General features: G+C 41.1%; 1 protein-coding gene across 4 annotated transcripts in view; it reads left to right on the top strand.

Annotated features, from left to right (window-relative positions):
* The window catches only part of LOC144503763 (nuclear envelope integral membrane protein 1a-like), a 41,993-nt gene that overhangs the window by 12,951 nt on the left and 8,845 nt on the right, over positions 1-20,197 (top strand). For 2 of the 4 annotated variants that reach the window (XR_013499555.1, XR_013499554.1), the window contains exons 3-8: positions 522-759; positions 6,670-6,742; positions 7,181-7,271; positions 10,264-10,366; positions 10,969-11,194; positions 17,633-17,780. Coding sequence is in view for 2 of the 4 variants with exons in the window: in XM_078228604.1 (XP_078084730.1) it covers positions 522-759; positions 6,670-6,742; positions 7,181-7,271; positions 10,264-10,366; positions 10,969-11,194 (731 nt within the window). In the remaining 2 variants the exon portion in view is untranslated. The remainder of the gene's footprint in view (positions 1-521; positions 760-6,669; positions 6,743-7,180; positions 7,272-10,263; positions 10,367-10,968; positions 11,195-17,632; positions 17,781-20,197) is intronic. The other 2 variants (XM_078228604.1, XM_078228605.1) reach the window with 1 other exon arrangement.

Genomic DNA, 20,197 nt, shown 5'->3' with positions numbered 1-20,197 from the left:
CACAGACAACTTTCCATGGTACTATTGGAAGAAGAGCAAAGGAGTTCTCCTGACTAACATTTGTCCTTAGCCAGCTCCATCCAAACAATTTAACCAGCTATGTATCATTGCTATGCACATATTGGGTGTGCTGTTCTCCCATATAACAGTAAGAGCTGCTCTTCAAAAGTATATTGTTGGGTGTTAAACGCTGGGACATCCTAAGGATGGGAGAGATGTTATACAAGTGCAGGTTGCATCATTATTTCTGTTTGCTAATTTTGGTTCAAACTTAGAAATGAATTAAAAGCAAAACTCACTGTTTTCATTGAAATTAATGAAAACTGCAAATAAATTCTGAAACGTCAAGGCTGAAAATGGCTAATCACCTAGTTTTTTAAAATCTTGGAACACAATACGGTATTGGTTATATTTGATTCTTTTCATTCTGTAATGTACGAGAGTTACGAGGTTATTCAGCCTATGGAGGAGTTTTTAAAAACAATCAAGGTATGATTTTATAGCTAAAGTGTTTCTTACAGGTGAAGATAAACAGTTCTGAGTTATTGGAGCTTACTTATCCTTCAGAAGAAAACAGTTTTGATGAACCAAAAACTGTGATAGACTTTATTAAACACTTGTACCATCAAGTTAGATCACCTTCAAAATCATCAGCTTCTGAATTCATCATAAGCATTGAAGGTTATGATCGTAAAACCTGTTTCAAAGTGAAACCAATGATGCCTTACACGAAGTACATCGTTACTGTAACAAGACAGCGTAAGTTTGAAGATTACTTGCTACTCAACCATTTTGTTTTTAGTGTTGCATATGTGACTTCCTTGCTGTTATTTTGCTTAATTGCTGGGTTCCTTTTTTTGCTGTTGCGTTGAATTTAGGAGTAGTTATTGCTCTGAAAATATTTTCTGTTAAATCTTCTTTATCCCTACCTCCAGTGAGAGCCTCTCTTATCCATGCTTCTTGTGTCAATCATTAAAACAAGTGAATTGGAAATTAGCATTTTCCTCCTACAGGACACACACAGACTTTCCATTATTTGCAGAACCGCTTCACATTGCTGTCACAATGCTTGCAATAAAGTATATAAAAATATGGAGTGTTTTTTTAAAAAAAGTTACTTAAGATACCATTGCATATATACTGTAAAATAAAGCAGTATTGACTATACAGTGCCTTTAACAAAATAAAACATCCCAAGGTGCTTGACGGGAGCGTTTTAAAACAAATGTGGAGGCGGTGGCTTAGCGGTACTGTCCGTGGACTAGCAACCCATGGTAATCCTACCTTGGCAGATGGTGAAATTTGAATTCAATAAAATTCTGGAATTAAAAGTCTAATGATGACCAAGAAACCATTGCAGGTTCACTAATGTACATTGCTGCACACTTGGAGTTACATGTAATGTGGTTGATTCTTAAAGTGTCCTCTGAAATGCATTCTGTTCAAGGGCAATTAGGGATGTGTTGGCTCAGTCAGTGGCACCCACACCCCAGGAATGAATAGGGAAAAAAATGACTCTTAGTCACATAAGGAGATATTGGGTCAGAGGTTTTTAGGTGTGTCTTAAAGAACAAAAGTGAAGTAGAGAAATTCTAGAGTAGCTGAAGGTATAGCCATTAGTGTTGGAGATGCTCAAGCGGATGGAAGTAGAGGAGTACAAATATTCCGGATGATTGTGGAGCAGGGAGAGGTTGGGGAGGAAAATGCAGCCATTATGAGATATGAAAACCAGGGTGAGAATTTGAAAATCAGTTGGTTACTTGACTGCGAGGGTCAATACACAGTCAATAATTGACTGTGGGTCAATAAGCACAGGGTGCTAGGCGAATGGAACCTAGTGCAAGTTGAGACATAGGCAGCAGAGATGCGGATGATGTCAAGTTTATGGATGTGGGAGACCAGCCAGAGAGTGCATTGGAATGATCAAGTCTAAGGTGAGTTATGAATGCAGGTTTCAACAACAGCTGAGGTTGGGGTGAAGCTGGGTGATGCTATGGAGGTGGAAATAGGCAGTTATTAACAATAACACAAATATGCGGTCAGAAGTTATTTTCTGGGTCCGATATGATAGCAAGGTTGTGATCTATTTGGTTTAATCTCAGGTGGTGACCAGGGAGAGAGGTGGAGTCAGTAGCTAGAGAACGGAGTTGAACAGGGACCAATGAGAAATGCTTCAGTCTTCTCAATATATAATAGGTGAAAATGTCTGCTAATCCTGTGATAGATGTCAGATAAACAATCTGCTGACTTGGCAACAGTGGAGGAGTTGGGGTGCTTAGTGAAAGATGCTTAGGTAGAGCTGGGTGTCATCAGTATCTGTGTGAAAACTGATTTTGGATGATGCGACTGAGGGGGCAGCATGTAAAGGAAAAGTAGGAGGAGGGCATTTGATGCCATACAAAATTATTTCTGTCTATAAAGTTTCATTTAGCTCATAGGGAAGTTTTATGCTAATCTATTTGATATGAAGATTACTATTTTCTGAAATCCAATTTCATAATGTATGACAATATAGCCAGGTTACTTGGAATGGCTTTTAATGCCACCTTAGTTCTTCGGAAAAGGTTATTTGCTTCTTATTAGCTTGATGTTGATTCAACACAAAGCTGTTAGCAAAAAATATTTGCTCTAACTTTAGACATTTGCAAAGTTAGTATTTTGTACCCAGGTTGCATATTAGATACAATACTTAGGAACCGTCATATTTTCATGGGCGGCACGGTAGCACAGTGGTTAACACTGCTGCTTCACAGCTCCAGGGACCTGGGTTCGATTCCCGGCTTGGGTCACTGTCTGTGTGGATTTTGCACATTCTCCTCGTGTCTGCGTGGGTTTCCTCCGGGTGCTCCGGTTTCCTCCCACAGTCCAAAGATGTGCGGGTTAGGTTGATTGGCCATGCTAAAATTGCCCCTTAGTGTCCTGAGATGCGTAGGTTAGAGGGATTAGCGGATAAATATTTAGGGATATGGGGGTAGGGCCTGCGTGAGATTGTGGTCGGTGCAGACTTGATGGGACAGATGGCCTCTTTCTGCACTGTAGGGTTCCTATGATTCTATGAATGGAGTGTCGAGTTAGAAGACAGTTATTGCATGTAACTGTATTTATACAATTGTACTGTATACAAAGCTTACTTAGGAATGTCCAAGTAGAATGTTTATTTTCATGTATATAAATGCTATTAACAATATGCTAGTGAGAAACTTTATCAGTTAGGTTTGAGAACAGTGATAAAGCAAATTCTGTGAAATCAAATGCAAACCATCTTCAAAACTATATAAAGTGTTGGTGGATTGCTGGGTGAAAAGGTTGTGCCTTTTAAGGACCCAAAGGAAAACCTTCATGTGGGGACAGAGGACTTGGCAAAAATAGTAAGGAAGTACTTTCTCTTTGTCAGGATGTGGATGATGTCAAGGTTCCACCAGAAGCTATGGACATAATTGTAATAGAGAAGATGTACAGTACTAGAAGAGATTCTCATTACTGAAAGTTGATAAGTGACTAAGTCCAGATGGAATGTAAATTAGATTGCCGAAAGAAACGAGAGAAAGAGAGCAGAAATGGCCACAGTCTTGCTAGTCTTATTAGATATATGACTGGTGACAGAGGACTGAAGGGTTGCTAATATTATACCACTATTACAGAAAGCGAAGAGCGCAAACAACAGTAAGCCTCATGTTGTTGGTCAGGAGGTTATTGGAAAAAAAATATCAGACAAAATTAATTTCCATTTGGAAAAGCATGGTTTAATTAGGGAGAGTTAGCATAAATTTATTGTGGTAAACCACTGTTAGCTTATTACCTGTATATGTGACATGCCTGGACACATCCCTGCCGGCCGGCCCTACCGGTCCAGGTATAAAGGCGACTGCTCCCCACCACCCTGCCTCAGTCTGGACCAGTTCATCGGCATGGGTGTGCTCCAAGTCTTTTGCTAATAAAAGCCTATTTGTTCTTGCATACAAACTAGTCTTTGCTCGATTGATGGTGCATCATTTATTCGAGGTAAATTGTGTCTAAAAAATTGAATTCTTTGAGCTAACACATTGAGCAAGGTTGTGCAGTAGATGTCGCACATATAGAATATTGGAAGACATTTGACTCAGGAAGCTTACTAAGAAGAATGGAAACCCTTGAATTAAGGGAAAGTGGTGGTATGAAGACAGAATTGGTTCAGTGACAGGAAGCAAAGGTTGGTGGTGAAGAAATGTTTTTCAGATTAGGGGATGGTTTGCAGTGCTGTTCAGTAAGGGGTGGTTTTGGTTCCCTTACTCTCTCCAATTTGGATGAAATACCTAGACCTGGGTGTAGGGAGCAGCATTAGAAAGTTTTCAGATGATACAGAAAGTAGTAGGTGATGAGTATTGCTGTGGCTTTAGGATTACATAGACAGGATAGAGGCAGTTCAGTGAGAAGCGTGAAGTGATGCACTTTGGGGGAAAAACAGTAACTATAAATGGCATTTTGGCAAAGTGTGGATGGACAGAGAAACACTGGCATCCACAAATCTTTAAAGATGGCAGAGTGGATTAATAAGGTGCAAAAAGAAGTTGGGAGGGAAAAATAGTTTTAGGAGGTGACCAAATCAAATTTGTTGGGAAGATGAGAGATTTTTATACAACAAATAGGCGGATATTCGCTCTGAGTGGGTCAATAATTAGAAGTCATGATTAAAATTATTTGGAAAGGATCTGGGGGAAAGATGAAGAGGATTTTTTGTACTCAGACTCATTGGAATCTGGAAAATTCTACCTGAAAGTGTGGCCGAAGCTGATTTGAGCTAATTATATCCAGGCTAGCTCTTCTTGATTGAACCATGCTTTTCCAAATGGAAGTTCATTTTGAACCTGATTATTTTTTTCCAGTAACTTCCCCACCACAAATTGGCCTGTTGCTTCCTGGGGTGGAATTCTCACAAAACATTTCTACGTGTTGCCCCCAGCAGGAAAATGGGTGAGATTCTTGCTGGGTGGTTTGAGGTGATTGAGTTCGCAATTCACCCACACTTAGAATATTTTTTGGAATGGGGGCATAAAGAGCACCCCCCCCCCTTTTTAATTTTTTTGAAGTGAGTGGGGACCTAAATACCCCCCCTCCAATTTGCTAGGTACACACTTCCAGTCCCGTCTCTTCCCCCCTCCCCCAATTTGCTGGTACCAGCACACCCACCCTTCTCCCCTACTAAATGAGTGACACTCCACTATGGGATTGGCAAAGGCCCCCGGGCACCACCCTGCTTCAGGGTCCCCATGCCTCCCCACCTTCAGGAGCACCCAGCATGGCCATCATAGCGATCAATAATGATTTGCACTGGGTTCCTGCTGCACCTGGGGGTCAGGGTATTGCAGGAGCCAGGAGTATCCGGATCCAAACTGACCTTGCATATTTAAATATTCTAATCTGGTTCTCTCCCTCCCTCTATTCCTCTACTTAGAAACCCAAGTAACCCTTATGCAAAACCACCCTATTAACTTAGCACAGACATAGCAGACAAAATGGACTCCTTCTGTGCTTGATGTTTGTATGTACAGTGTAGTTTATTCAATACTGCACCTTCACGCTGAGAATGTCCAAAGAACTAATAAACGAATTACTGTGAATTAGGAAATTTAAGTGGGGGAAACATGTTTCTAAGTGGGTAAATTTACTGAATGCACCAATGCTGGATTTAAATTATAACCACACAATCCACGAGTACACGCTGTGGAATAAAGAGAGAAGATGCCAGAAACACCCAGAAGGTTAGGCCAAATCGATGGAGGGAGAAATAGAGCTACAGAGATGAAGAGAATTTTTTACACTCAGAATTGTATCTGGAACATTCGATGATGGTAGAAACTGATTTCATAAATAATTTTAAAAGCGAGCTGGACAGCTGCTTGAGGATGAGGAAATAACAGTCAACTGGCTCAATGTGTGAAGAGAGAAACCGAGCTGGTGGAAGATCACTGACCTGAAACATTAGCTCTGACTCTCTCTTCTCGGATGCTGCCTAACCTGCTATTGTTTCAGATTTCCAGCATCCACAATACTTTGTTTTAGTACATAGTGTGGATTATTTTATAACTAACACACAGTTTTCTCTGGGTTCTTTTCAGATTTTTTCCATTTATAATTTAGAGTGATTTGCACAAATAATGCCAGCATCTGAACAACAATATTTGAACTGTGCACTGTTGCTGAAGCTACTGGGTATACACCAGCAATTGTCCATTTGGCTATCTCTTATAAAGAGCTCAGACATTCTTCCTCAAGGAGAAAAAGGACAATGTAACTTTAAAGAAAAAAATTATTCTGCTAGCTCTACAAAGATTTGAGTGCTGAAGTTTGGGGGGAGATATTTAACTCTAAATGTAAATTAGGGTAGCACAGTGGTTAGCACTGCTGCCTCAAAGTGCCTGGGTCCAGGGTTCGATTCCTGGAGTCTGCACGTTCTCCTTGTGTCTGCGTGGGTTTCCTCCGGGTGCTCCGGTTTCCTCCCACAGTCCGAAAGACCTGTTGGTTAGGTGTATTGGCCATGATAAATTCCCCCTCCGTATATCCGAACAGGCACTGGAGTGTGGCAACTAGGGGACTTTCACAGTAACTTCATTGCAGTGTTAATGTAAACCTATTTGTGACTAATAAATAAACTGTACAATTGAAATCTAATTAAATATGTATTTCTTGCAGCGTTTGAACCAAAGTTGGTTTTTTTGTTTGCGGCTGGAATTATTCTGTTCCTTTATGCAAGACGCATTAGCAGGTACTGTACACAAATTGCTTATTATGTGTGTAACCTCCGTGCAACAGTAAGATTTAATCAGTTTAATGGATTCATTAGGTTCAAATGATTCTAATCTAAATGCTACCCTTGTTAATATCCAGCTAAGGACTAAAGCACCAATTTCCAATGTTCTTACTTATTTTGTAAATCTCAAAAAAAAATTGAAAAGGCAGCTCAATAGAAACACTCATATTTATTTTTTAAATTGGGGATTTAATTTGCCACATTTTATCTCCTGTCAAATGTTGAATATTTCCACAGGTACAAATATTTAGTTGCTTTGAGCACTGAAATATTGAAATAAATGCTTATGTAGTCAGATACATAAAACAGCTTCTAATGATTTAATTTTGTTTAACAAATTGTCACAGCTGTATATCTTTTCATAATAATCATGTGACCTCCCACCTTTTGCAGGAGTGAACAATTTTATTATTGTGCAGGAATTACGCTGGGAATCTTTGCACCATTAGTCCTTATTCTCTTGGTCTGTCGAAGGCTGCTGCGAGTAAGAAATTGTTTTATTTTTAAGTGCCACATTTTTAAACCATATTAGTTGGTTTCCTTCAGTGTTTGTCCTCCTGTCATTCTCTCTTATTTTCTCACCAAAATAATATAAGAAATATTATTGGACTAGACATAAGCCTTCTCCATCATTTATGGCTGATCCCTTGCATCAACTCCACTTTCCTGCCCTATCCCAATATCCCTCAATTCCCTTAATATTCAAACATTTCTAGACTCTAAAGCCTCAAGGGGCATGAGGGCAACATAGCATTGAGGTAGATATCAGCCATCATCATATTGAATGGCGGAGCAGGCTTGAAGGGCTGACTGTCCTGCTCCTGCTCCTATTTTCAATGATTCTATCTATTGATTGATAAATAATTATCTCCCATTCAATTTTCTTTCAACCTCCTTTTTATTTCCTCTCTCCTGTTTCCCTATTCTGTTATTTATAATTTAGAGTGATTTACACAAATAATGCCAGCATCTGAACAACAATATTTGAACTGTGCACTGTTGCTGAAGTTACTGGTGTACACCCTATTCCATATCTGTGATCAACTTGGACACAATCATCTTCTGCTGTGTTTGTCTTGTGATTACCACCCTCCATGCAACTCTCAGGCCATTACAGCTCAGCTCAATCATATCATTTCTTTCATCTGTGTGACCCTTTCACACACCCATTTTTAGCACCAGCACGTGACCTGGTTCTGTACCATGCTGTGGCCCTGCCATCCTTTCACTGACTGAAGGATGTGGTGACTCAGGAAAAAGCAATCAACTATTCAACCCCTCAAACCTGTTTTGCCATTCAATTGATCAGCTGATCTGTATCTTAACTCTTATCTATCCGCCTTTGGTCCATTACCTTTAATACCCTGAACTATCAAAAATCTATCAATCACAATTTTATACTTTTCAGCTGACCTGGCATCAACATCTGTCAGTTGGAAGAGCGTGTTATATTTCCACTAATCATCTTCCTTGCAGAACTAGCATAGATACAAAAGGCTGAATGGCCGTAAACATTTGAAGATTCTATGAAGGCATGCTTTCTGATTGCACACCTGAATTGCATGTCTCTAATTTAAGATTATGCCCCCTTATTCTGGACATGTCCAAAATGAGCACACTTACTATGTGTTGAAGTTTATTGTAAGGAAGTACAATTGTTTGTCAGTACATTGAAATGGGATAACGTTGTCGGTAACAGGATGCATGTCCTCGCATGTGACACTAACTAGATAGCACGGGAACAGAAATACATACTTTCTCAATGCTGAACAAACAAAGTGACATTTTTATGTGATCATAAGAATTTTTAAAATAAATATATAATCCCCAGACTGTGCAGGAGATGGAAACGAAAGATATTTCAAAGACCATTTAGTGATGTGTTAACGTTCTCCATGAATTAGTTTAATTAAAGAACTATCAGCATTTGAGTAATTGCATCTTCCCTAGCCCACCCATTTTGTTGGTTCTCTGTTTAGTGAAGATCTTTAGTGAAGGATATTATGTTTCCCTCTTGAGGATTTAAATTAACTTTTACGTGAATTGTTCCAGGATTCGGATATCTCCAGTAAGTCCCTCTGAAATTACTAATCTTGCACTGGTGACCATCTGAAACCAAGAAAAGCAAAAAGAAAATCACAATTTCTAATGAATTAAAACCAACTTCATTAAAAACAAACACCTTGTACAGTGCACCAATTAGTTTCTTCACTCAACTGGAAAGCATTTTCATTTTAGGGTTTTGACTTGCACGTGGAATCTTTTGCATGCAAATACTTTCCCGTCAATCACAGTCCTGGTGGTGCTATTTTCGTGTAATGTTTTCTGCTTGACCAATCTGCTGTCTTGATGAAATTAAAATGTCATCAGGCAGTTCTGGGGGGGGGGGGGGGGGAATGTCATCAGGCAGTTCTGGGGGGGGGGGGGGGGGGAGTGCTCACGCAGCTGGTTGAAAGAAATCAGCCAGAGGTTTTGCTTGCATTTCCTTGCATTGTTGCAAATCAAAGCCGATAATCTCTTAAGAGATTATCACAATTTTTAAAAAAGTAATGGTTTATTCAAACAGAATTTACTTATGACCGACTAAGCAATTTATTCAAACAAGTGCAGTTCAGAACAAGATGAGGTAACTGTGACATATGTAGTTTAATTTGTGTACATTATTAGTTTCTGCAATGATTTTCTAGTTGTACAACACATTTCCCTTTAGCTCCTGGTTAAAGTGTTCGAGAGTTTTCAGGGACATAGGAAAGAAACAGTTTTTTTTCCAAGTGCATGGAGGTAAATTTCAGAGGTGAAGAGTGGAATCCCAGAGCTGCACTGCAAACAGGAAGATCTTTAAGCTAGCACGGTGGCACAGTGATTAGCACTGCTGCGCGCAAGGGACCCGGTTCAATTCTGGTCTCGGGTAACTCTGTGCGGTATCTGCATGTTCTCCCCATGTCTGTGTGGGTTTCGTCCAGGTGTTCCAGTTCCCTCCCACAGTCTAACGATGTGTGGGTTGGGTTTATTGGCCATGCTAAATTGCTCCTTGCTGTCAGGGGATTAGCAGGGTAAATATATGGGATTATGGGGATAAGGCCTGGGTGGCATTGTCGTCGGTGCAGGCTCAATGGGCCAAATGGCCTCCTTTTGCACTGTAGCAATTCTATGAAAGCAAGGAAGGGAGAGAATCTGAGAGATGGCAGTGCAGGATGAGAGTTGACTTTCATTGAATCCATAGCTTTTCTATATTCAGAAAACTAGTAATTCCTTGAGCAGTTCATTTTTCCCTTTTCTGCAAAGAAAATATTAACTGTAAGATATGCCATAAGTGCATTGTTTATTTCTAATCTCAAAATTGATTTGTTCTCTGCTGTATGTTGTGTATGGGATCAAGATAGAGGGGAAGATACAGAAATGGGCATAATGACAGATTAGCTATTATTTTCTATTTGACATTTATGTAACAAAATACAATGTGGCTTTTTTTGTAGAAAAGAACATTCTTGTTGCTACAGATTCCAAGTTGGTCAGTCTCAAACCTCCTGATGTATTTAAGTATTGTAAACCTATCCCAAGTTAGGAAGTATTTATTTGGTAAGCAGAATTGTAATTTTTTATTGTCATATATCCAGTAATATTTTATATCTAGCAATTTGTTATTATCATATATCTATATATAATTAGTCACTTGGCTGTAGAGTATTACTAAAAAAAAAGAGACATAGGGCCAGGCCATTCACAGACAAAAGGAACATGTCCAGGTATTGCTTGTTTATGGAATTAAACTGACGGGTGTGGTGTAATAGTTCCCTGGTTCATTCTCCATGACAATACTTTGGCAAGTCGAATCCGATTGAAAATCAGCACCCTTTTCCCATGAAGTATAAATTGTTGCTCCCTTTGAAATTTGGCATTTTTGTCTCTGCCCTGATGAGTGCAACATAAAAAGCTTCAACAGCATGTTTCTTTTTCAGCAGTACATTCTATTAATTCCTTTTGTTGTGCTAATTATTAAAGGAATGAGAGTGGCGTTGGCTGGACCAGCATTTGTTGCCCATCCCTAATTGCCCTTGAACTGATTGGCTTGCGAGGGCATTTAAGAGTCAGCCATATTGTTGATATGAAGTCTAAAAGCTGATTAGATAGTTTTCCAGCTTCTAATATTTTCTCTCTTTTTCCCCCTCTGCCCCTAACAGGTTACCTTTTAGTGGTCGGTTGCCTTAGTTATGCTATTTGTTGTAGGCATGGACCATTGTCAAATGAACACAGTATAAATCTGCTCACCTGGACCTTGCAGTTGGTAGCATTGGTGTTGATCTACTGTGGTGTTACATGCAGTCAGTGTGCTTATGCTGCTATTGCCATTCTGCTATGTGGAAGCAACCTTCACCACCCAGTTAATTTGATCCACTACGTTTGCAGGTTTGTACTTATTTTAATGACTTGAGTTTTCATTGCACAAGTGAAAAGAAACATCAACAGATTTCTACTGAATATTATAGTTTGAACACGTTGAAAATATACTAGAAGAATTTTGTTGATTTTATTTTTAGTTGCACATTGTATGATACACTTTTTTCAAACAAAAACCTTATTTTGCCCTCCTAAATTTATTTCCCCTCTTGAAGGCATTGGGACACTCAATGAAAAATAATTGCATAGGTGGAAGTTCCATCCAGTATCTTGCGCAAGTGACTATTATTCGCATGTGAACTGCCATGCAATTTGACCAGGCCTAATGCTGTCCTTATGAAGGATCAGCACCAATTACTTTGGTTGCAGTACTCTATCTTTTCATCTACCTCCAAAAATCTTACAAAGGATTGAATTTGGTATCCTCCCCCACGATGAGTTTGGTAGCAGGGGGGCATTTAATTAGGTGGGAGGGAGATAGGTGGATACCGACCGCACTTCCACACTTTCCCAGTTAAGTTCATGGTGGAAAGTCCTGTAGCCTTCCTGCCCCACCACCAATTGAGGTCCTTACATGAGCAATTAATGCCTATTTAAAAGCATTATCCTGCTTCTGTTAGTATTCACCCAGCAGTAGGTGGGGGCTCACCACGTAAGGAATCCAACAAACAAACTCTCTTGGGGTTGGGCTGTGGGGATGTAAGTGAGTGGTTCTTTGTTCAAAGGCACTCAGCACCTGATTGAAGGACCTAGCATCAGGAAGGAGGAGCCTGCTGCGAGCCACCCCCTGCAACCTCCACTCTGTATCTCTCTTCCCTGTGCCTTGGGTTCAGTGTAGATTCTCGGCCTCGGGTAAGTGAAGTACCAGCATTAGCCACCACCTCCCAGTGATGCTGCTGAGCAACTAAGAGCTGGTGGCCTCTGGTCAACCTGGTGTTGTGAGACTTCTTATTGTGTTTACCCCAGTCCAACGCCGGCATCTCCACATCATGGCCTCTGGTCGGCAGCTCTATGGGTCAGACTTTTACTCCGAGGAGCTTGATCCTGGGGAAGACTAGCCGCTGCCCATAGATTTATGCCCCAAATGTATGTGCTGTTTTAATTTTTAATCAGTGGAAATTATTTAAACTATATTGCATCCTGCTATATTGCTGATCGTTATCTTCAATAAGTGGCAAAGAGGCTTGGAATTGTTCTTGTAGGTGTTTTCTTTGCACTAGTTTTTACTTCCAAAGTATTGATTTCCCACTATGACTTTAAAAAACTTAAACCTCCTTTGAAAGCCATGTACTGAAACAATCACACATGTACTGAAACAAAGCATTTGGACCAACATGTCCACACTGGTGCTTTTAGCATGTGAGGCATCTGGCCTAATCTTGATAATCCTGATTTTCATGGAACAGTCTAAACAATTTGTAGATTCTTTAGCAGCAATTTGTTGCTAAGGATTCTGTAGTCTAACTTTCTTCTGTGTAAAACATGCTTTACACCTCCCTTTCAATTCTCCTTAAATTTGTCCCCTCTAGTTACAGTCTCACTGACTATAGAAAAATCTGTCATGACTTTCATTATAATAACAATGAAGAACTCTGTCAGACCACCCCTACTTTCTCTGTTCTAGTGAATGAAGTCCTAACTTCTTGAGTGCCTTTTCAGTACTGTGACCTGTCATCCATAATTGCCAACCTACTGAATCCTTGCTGCATTTTTCTATTGATTTTAAATCCCTCCTGTAATAGGGTGACAAAATCAACTGCCCAATGTCTGGTAATTGTAAATTATCTCTATTTTCATACTTGGTGGTTTTAGATTCAAAATGAATGGCTTAATTGTCTTTATATGGATTTACCTACCTGTCTGTTCCTTTAATGACCTGTCTGCCTGCGTATCAAGGTTTTCTGCTCTTTAACTCCATTTAAGGTATTTCTTTCCTCTACTCTTCTAAAATGTATAGCATCAATCCCATTTAACTACATTAGCTACTATCTGCCAGCGCTGCTAGCCTGGTCTCCCCTACAGTCTTTACAATTCTTGTCACAAATTGCCAAATACTCCAATTTGTTTTTATCAGTAAATGTTGTTTCCTCAGTTTCTAAGTCCAAGCGATTTATCACTATGGTAAATAAGTGCAGCCTCAACGTAGACCTCTGTGGAACACCAATCACTACGTCTGAAAAACCTGGAACATAATAAATGTGAATGCGTCCTAAAACCTAAATCTAATGTGAGTCCAAGCAGGGGAGCATCTTATTCTATTTTGTCATAGAGCCGTTGCATACTGGCTAAAATTCCAGATTTACACTATACCAATGTATAAATCCATATAAAGACAATTAAGCCCTTCATTTGAATATACCAAATTTGTGGTGTGAAAGCCCCCCCAAGGTAAATTTGTAATCATTATTGAAAACAGAAACGTAAGTGTTTTATAAGCTTTCTTCAATATTTCCGGAAATAGCTTATAACTTGCGTCTCCCCTTTTCTGTTTTGCACATCCAAAAACCACCTTCCCTCCATGTCAACAATGTGAGATTTTCAATCATCTCTTTATTTAACGTTTTTCACAAGGCCAAGTGTATGTCTCACCCTCTTAATTAATGATGAGAGGGCACAATTACATTTAATTGTTAATTTGTCCTAATTTAAGGTGAAAAGAGATCCTGTTGTACTCTTATTTCATTGCTGCAGTTGATGTGTTCCTAAATGGCAAAATTAAAATTGTGCCAATACTCTCCACCGAACTCTGTAGTAAATGACTAGAAGAATTATGCAATTTAAAGACTTATTCAAAAAATAATAGATTAAAATAAGAGCCAGTGTTTTACAGTTTGTTTCTAAAAATGCAGTGAGACAGAATACGCAGTGGCAGGACATCTAGCATAGTAACAAAAGTGGGTCATTCCACCCATTGAGCCTGTTCCACATCCAATTAAATTATGACTGATGTATACCTTGACCCTATCTACCAGCCTTGGTCCCTTAACCCTCAATACATTTGTCTACCACAAATTTACCAATCTAACCTATTTAGCATGAATGGGGGGAAAGCGTAGAAAATAGAAGCTGGAGTAGGCTATTCGGCCCTTCGAGACTGAAAAGTGTCACCGATTTCTCCCAGCCTTTGTGTAAAGAAGTGCTTTGTGACATTGTCTCAACTCCAATTTTGAGGTCAATTCCCCATGTTCTCTATTGTCCCGCCAGGTGAAACAGCTTCTCTGTATCTGCTCTGTCAACATGTTAAACATGTCAATTAGATCCACATTTGATCTTCTGTATTCATGAAATGTAAGCCTCTATGCAACCTGTCCTTTTAACTTATTCCTTTTAGCCTTGGAAACATTCTGATAAATCTGCCTTTTTCCCCCTTCCTAGGCCAATATAACCTTCTTGAGGTGCAGTGCCCATCACTGAGTCGTGCAGGTGGGGTCTAACCAGAGCTCTGTACTGTTATAACATGGCTTTAAGTTTTTGTTTTCAAGTCCTCTTGAGATAAAGGGCTGAATTTTCACTTTGGGGATGGAAAACGGGAACCTCCTGTCCCTGAGAGAAAACTCATTGTGATTTTGACTGGGGTGCCACCCTTAGTTGACATGAAGACAGGTTTGCTGTCCAATTAAGGGTGGTAGGTAGGTTCTCAAAGTTGGAGGGCCAATTAGAGGCTCCCCAGCTTCAGAGGAGTAGGATGCAGTAAAGGGTAAGTAACTGAGAGGGCAACATTATTGTGCCCCTCACCAACTTTGAATAAAATATCATTTAAAAGGCAGTGAGGTTTCTACTCTGGGTGAGAGGAGAAATCTTTCTACAGGACGACTTTTGTCTGGACCCACATCCAGCCCTAGAGGGCCTGTAGATCTGTCTGGGAGTGCTACTCTCCAGCCAGCCTTGTCACCTCTGAATCTGCTTCAGCAAAAAAATGGCTGCCACCTGGAATGGAATTAGGAAATTGGCACGCCGGCCAGTGCCAGCATTTCTGGGCCCCATCCACCTCTGTTACTGACCTCAGTGGGATCTGAAAATTCCATGTAAGCTCTGCTATTAATCAGACTTGCTTGTGTATCCTTCAACTGAAAAGGGATTTTTCCCATAAATTTGCTGGAAAGTGCAAGCTGATAACAGTGCAGTGGAGGATGCAAGGTATCTGGGATCTGAGCGAACCAGACAAGCAACTGTGTATTTTCATAACCAGTGAGATTTACTGAGTGGGAAATAATCACGATAAGGGCGGGGGAGGCAGGGTGAGTTAGAGTGGGCCGATTCAGTATTAAAACAGGTACAGAAAAATAATTCAAAACCTGAAGGAATGAGATTTCACATGTATAATAATTAATTTTAAGTGCCAGAGAAATTGACTCGCAATAATTAATACATCACATCGCTAAAATAATTACTATAATGGTTAATTTTTTGTTTGCATTTAGTAGGCAAATGCAGCAAACTCCTAATTTTTTTTAAAAAGTGGGGCGTTTAAGGGTGAACAAACTCCTGCAGCCATGTCCTGGGACTGAGATAATTGATCTTCAACATTCACAATCATTTTCCATCGTGCTAGTCATGACTACAATCAGTGGCGTCTTTTCTCCCGATTCCCATTAACTCCTGTTTTGCTTGGACCCCTTGGTGCCATACTCGATCAAATGCAGTCACTCTCATAGAATTATAGAATCCCTACAAGGCAGAAGGAGGATATTTGGCCCATCGAGTCTGCACTGACTCTCCAACAAAGCATCCCACCCAGGCCCTATCCCTGTAACCACACATATTTACCCCACTAATCCTCCTCTTGGGACACTAAAGTGCAATTTAGCATGGCCAATTAACCTAACCTGCACATCTTTGGACTGTGGGAGGAAACCGGAGCACCCGGAGGAAACCCATGCAGACACAGGGAGAACGTGCAAATTCCATACAGACAGTCATCCAATGTCAGAATTGAACTTGGGTCCCTGGCGCTGAAGCAAGAATGCTAACTGCTATGCCACCGTGCCACCCTTGTGGCATCTCTTGAAAGCTTCTCACCTCTTGAATTCAGCTCACTTATCCATACTTGGACCAAGGCTGAAATGAGGTCAGGAGATAAGTGACCCTGGTGAAACTCTTACTGAGCAGGTTATTGCTAATTAAGTGCCACTTGATAGCACTGTCATCAAACCCTTCCATCACTTTACTGAAGATCGATATTTGACTGATGAGGCAGTAGCTGGGTGGGTTGGATCTGTCCTGTCTTTTGTGGGTAGGACAAATGTGGACAATTCTCAACTTTTTAAAAAATTCATTCATGGGATGTCGCTGGCTGGGCATCGTGTTTATTGCCTAGCCTTAATTGCCCTTGAACAGAGTGGTTTACTAGGCCATTACAAGAATCAACCACATTGCTGTGGATCTGGAGACACATGTAGGCTAGACTAGGTAAGGGTAGCAGATTTCCTTCCCTAAAGGGCAGTAGTGAACCAGATAGGTTTTTATGACAATCGACAATGATTAGACTTTCAGTTCCAGATTTTTTAAAAATTGAATTCAAATTTCACCATTCAGTCCCCAAAACATTACTTTAGGACTCGTCCAGTGACAATACCCCTACGCCGCCATATCCTCTTGCTGGGTAGATACCAGTATTGTAACTACTAAACAGCTTGTCTAGGGGCATGGCAAGCTCTGAAGCACAAGTCTTCAGGACTATTGCTGGAATGTTGTAAGTGCCCAGAGCTTTTGCTGTTTCATGATGCCATTTGGAGTGAATCGAATTACCTGAAGACTGACATCTGTGATGCTGAAGACTTTTGGAGGAGGCTGAGATGGACTATCCACTTGGCACTTCTGGCTGAAGATTGGTGTAAGTGTTTCAGCCTTGTCTTTTGCACTGATATGCTGGGCTCCACCATCATTGAGAATGGGGATATTTGTGGAGTCTCCCTCTTCAGTGAGTTGTTTAATTGTCCATCATCATTCACGATTAGGTGTAGCAAGCCTTAGATCTGGTTTATTGGTTATGGAACTGCTTCGTTTTGTCTATCACAGGCTGCTTTTTCTGTTTGGCATGCAAGTAGTTTGTGTTGCAACATCATTAGTTTGAAACCTCATTTAGGAATGCCTGGTGCTACCCTCCTGCTTCATACAAGCTTAGTTTTGAGTTGCTAGATCTGTTTGAAATCCATCCCATTTAGCACATTGGAGGGTATCCTCAAAATAAAGGTGGGACTTTGTCTCCACAAGCGCTGTGCAGTGGTCAATGCTATTGTGGACAAAAGCATCTGTGGTAAGTAGCTTACTGAGATTGAGGTCTAGTAGGTTTTTCCCTCTTGTTGGCCTCCTCATCACCTTCTGCCAACCCAGTCTAGCAGCTACGTCCTTTAGGACGTGGGTAGCTCAGAGCTACAGAGCCACTCTTTATGATGAACATTGAAGTCCCCCACCCTGAGTGCATTCTACCCCCTTGCCGTTCTCCAGGAGTACGGATTCTTCAGCTGACCTGATCCCAGGAGACTTCATGGGGTCCAGAGTCGATATTGAGATCTCCCATGGCAACTCCCAACTGTATACCACTGTGCCACTGCATCTGACAATCTGTCCTGTCCGATATTTGGGGCATTGTAAGGTATGATTCCGTGAGTACGACTGTTAGGCATAGATAATCTGTAGGACAGTTTTCCGAATTTTGGCACAAGCTGCGGCAAGCTGGGTTTGCCATTGTCTTTTCCAAGATCAATGCCGGGTTTCATACCTTTCTGTAGTCTTTGTAGCAGTTTAATGCAACTGGGTGACTGACTAGGCCATTTCAGAGAGCATTTAATAGTTGACCACATTGCTCTGGGTCTGGAGTCACCTATAAGTCAGACCCCACAAGGATGGCAGATTTCCTTCTCTAAAAGGCATTACTGAATCAGATGGGTTATTACGACAATTGATGTGTGCTTTCATGGTCACTATTACTGAGACTAGCTTTTTTAAATTCCAGATTTTTTAAATGAATTGAATTTAAATTCCACCAGTTGCCGTGTCGAAATTCGAACCTATGTCCCCAGAGCATTATCATGGGCTTCTGCATTACTAGCCTGCTAACATTACAATGACACCACTGCCTCCTCCACGATGCATTGAAATGATGTTGCTATTTTGTCTTGGAATCCTGAGGAAGTCTTGTCGTGTGCACAGATGCTGTAATTGTCTGGGAAGTTTAAAGTTCTGATGGACTGATTCGTGTTGCCCAGGACCCCTCCATGAATGTCTCTTGCACTGATCCCAGGGTCAGAAGCTGGGCTAGATATGTGCTGTTTTCCTGAATATGTACACTAGAAATGTTCAACTGTTTAAACTCAACTCAACCCATCAATCCCACAGATTCAACTGATCACGCTCTTCCCGCATTGACCCAACGCCCCCCTAACCCTATCAGACCCCTGCCACACACATTCAGTCATTTACCCCCGCAACACGCACACTTGTGTACGCAATTACTCACTCCCATACACATCCCCCCATATGAACAGTCAGTCACACACTCCCACGCCCATTGAGTCATTCAACCATTAACGCCCACATACATACACCCACATAGTCGCTCACACCCACTCAGTCATTCACTCAATTAATCTTTCCCATACAACCACTCAGTCACTGTCTCCTCCCCAGTTCCACCAAAATGACACAACTTTAACCTCTCAAGGCCTGATTCAGCTTTGCTCACCCTGAACTGCCAAGACCCGTGCCCTGTGTCCCACTGTGCCTGGCCTCCACGCCTGCTGCGGACCCCCCCCCCACCACCCCCAAAGCCCCACAGACAGGCCTGATTTCGACTGATAACCTCCAGTTACGGTTGAGGGAGTATGAAGAGGGATTTCCTGTAGATGGTGCTGTGATGCAGTCAAGTCTGGAGTGAAGGAAGGATTACCAATAAAACCAATTTTTCATGGCCAGTCTGGATATCCTGAGAAAAATGTTAATCTCGAAAGCTCATGCTGCTTTACAGAGATTTTAAACTGATATTCCTGTCGAAAGATTGGCATAGTGAAGAAGCAGTGTGTACTGATGAGTCATGCAGTAGAGATTTGTTATATACTGCAGAAAGGCACACTGTATGCTGTTTATGATGAATCACATTAACCTTGTTTATCTTTATTATTTGACTTCATTGCTGTTTTAAATCCGCCCACTTTTATTGCACCTCCACCCATTGTCCTGCTGCATTTAAAAAATGTATTAATTGGCAGCCTCCAGCTGATTGTGCCTGTTCCTCAAGCAATCGGTTTGGTGAGTTCCTCAATTCTGATAGAAAGTAATTGACCTGAAAAATTAGCTTTGTTTCTCCATCCACAGATGGACTTGTGCTCCAGAACTTGCCGCTCCCCTAGTCAAGCTTTTCCAGTACAGTTACAACACTGGCATCTACCCAAAAATGTGGAAAATTGCCCAGCCATGTCCTGTACACACGAAGGAGGACAAATCCAACCTGACCAGTCTACTCTCGATCATCAGTAAAGTGATGGAAGGGGTTATCAACAGTGCTATCAAGCAGCACCTACTCAGTGACGCCCGGTTTGGGTTTCGCCAGGGTCACTCAGCTCCTGACTTCATTACAGCCTTGGTTCAAACATGGACAAAAGAGCTGAATTCCAGAGGTGAGGTGAGAGTGACAGCCCTTGACATCAAGGCCACATTCGACTGAATGTGGCATCAAGGAGCCCTAGCAAAACTGGAATCAATGGATATCAGGGGGCAAACTCTCCACTGGTTGGAGTCATATCTGGTACATAGGAAGATGGTTGTGGATGTGGAGGGTCAGTCATCTCGGCTCCACGACATCTCTGCAGGAGTCCCTCGGGAGTGTCTTAGGCCCAACAATCTTCAGCTGCTTCATCAATAAAGTCAGAAGTGGGGATGTTTGCCAATGATTGCGCAATGTTCAGCACCATCCGCGACTCCACAGATACTGAAGCAATCCATGTTCAAATGCAACAAGATCTGGACAATATCCAGGCTTTGGCTGACAAGTGGCAAATAACATTCATGCCACAC

The sequence above is a fragment of the Mustelus asterias genome, chromosome 14 (assembly GCF_964213995.1).
Source record: "Mustelus asterias chromosome 14, sMusAst1.hap1.1, whole genome shotgun sequence".
Taxonomy (NCBI): domain Eukaryota; kingdom Metazoa; phylum Chordata; class Chondrichthyes; order Carcharhiniformes; family Triakidae; genus Mustelus; species Mustelus asterias.
This window is presented reverse-complemented; position numbering and strand designations above follow the sequence as displayed.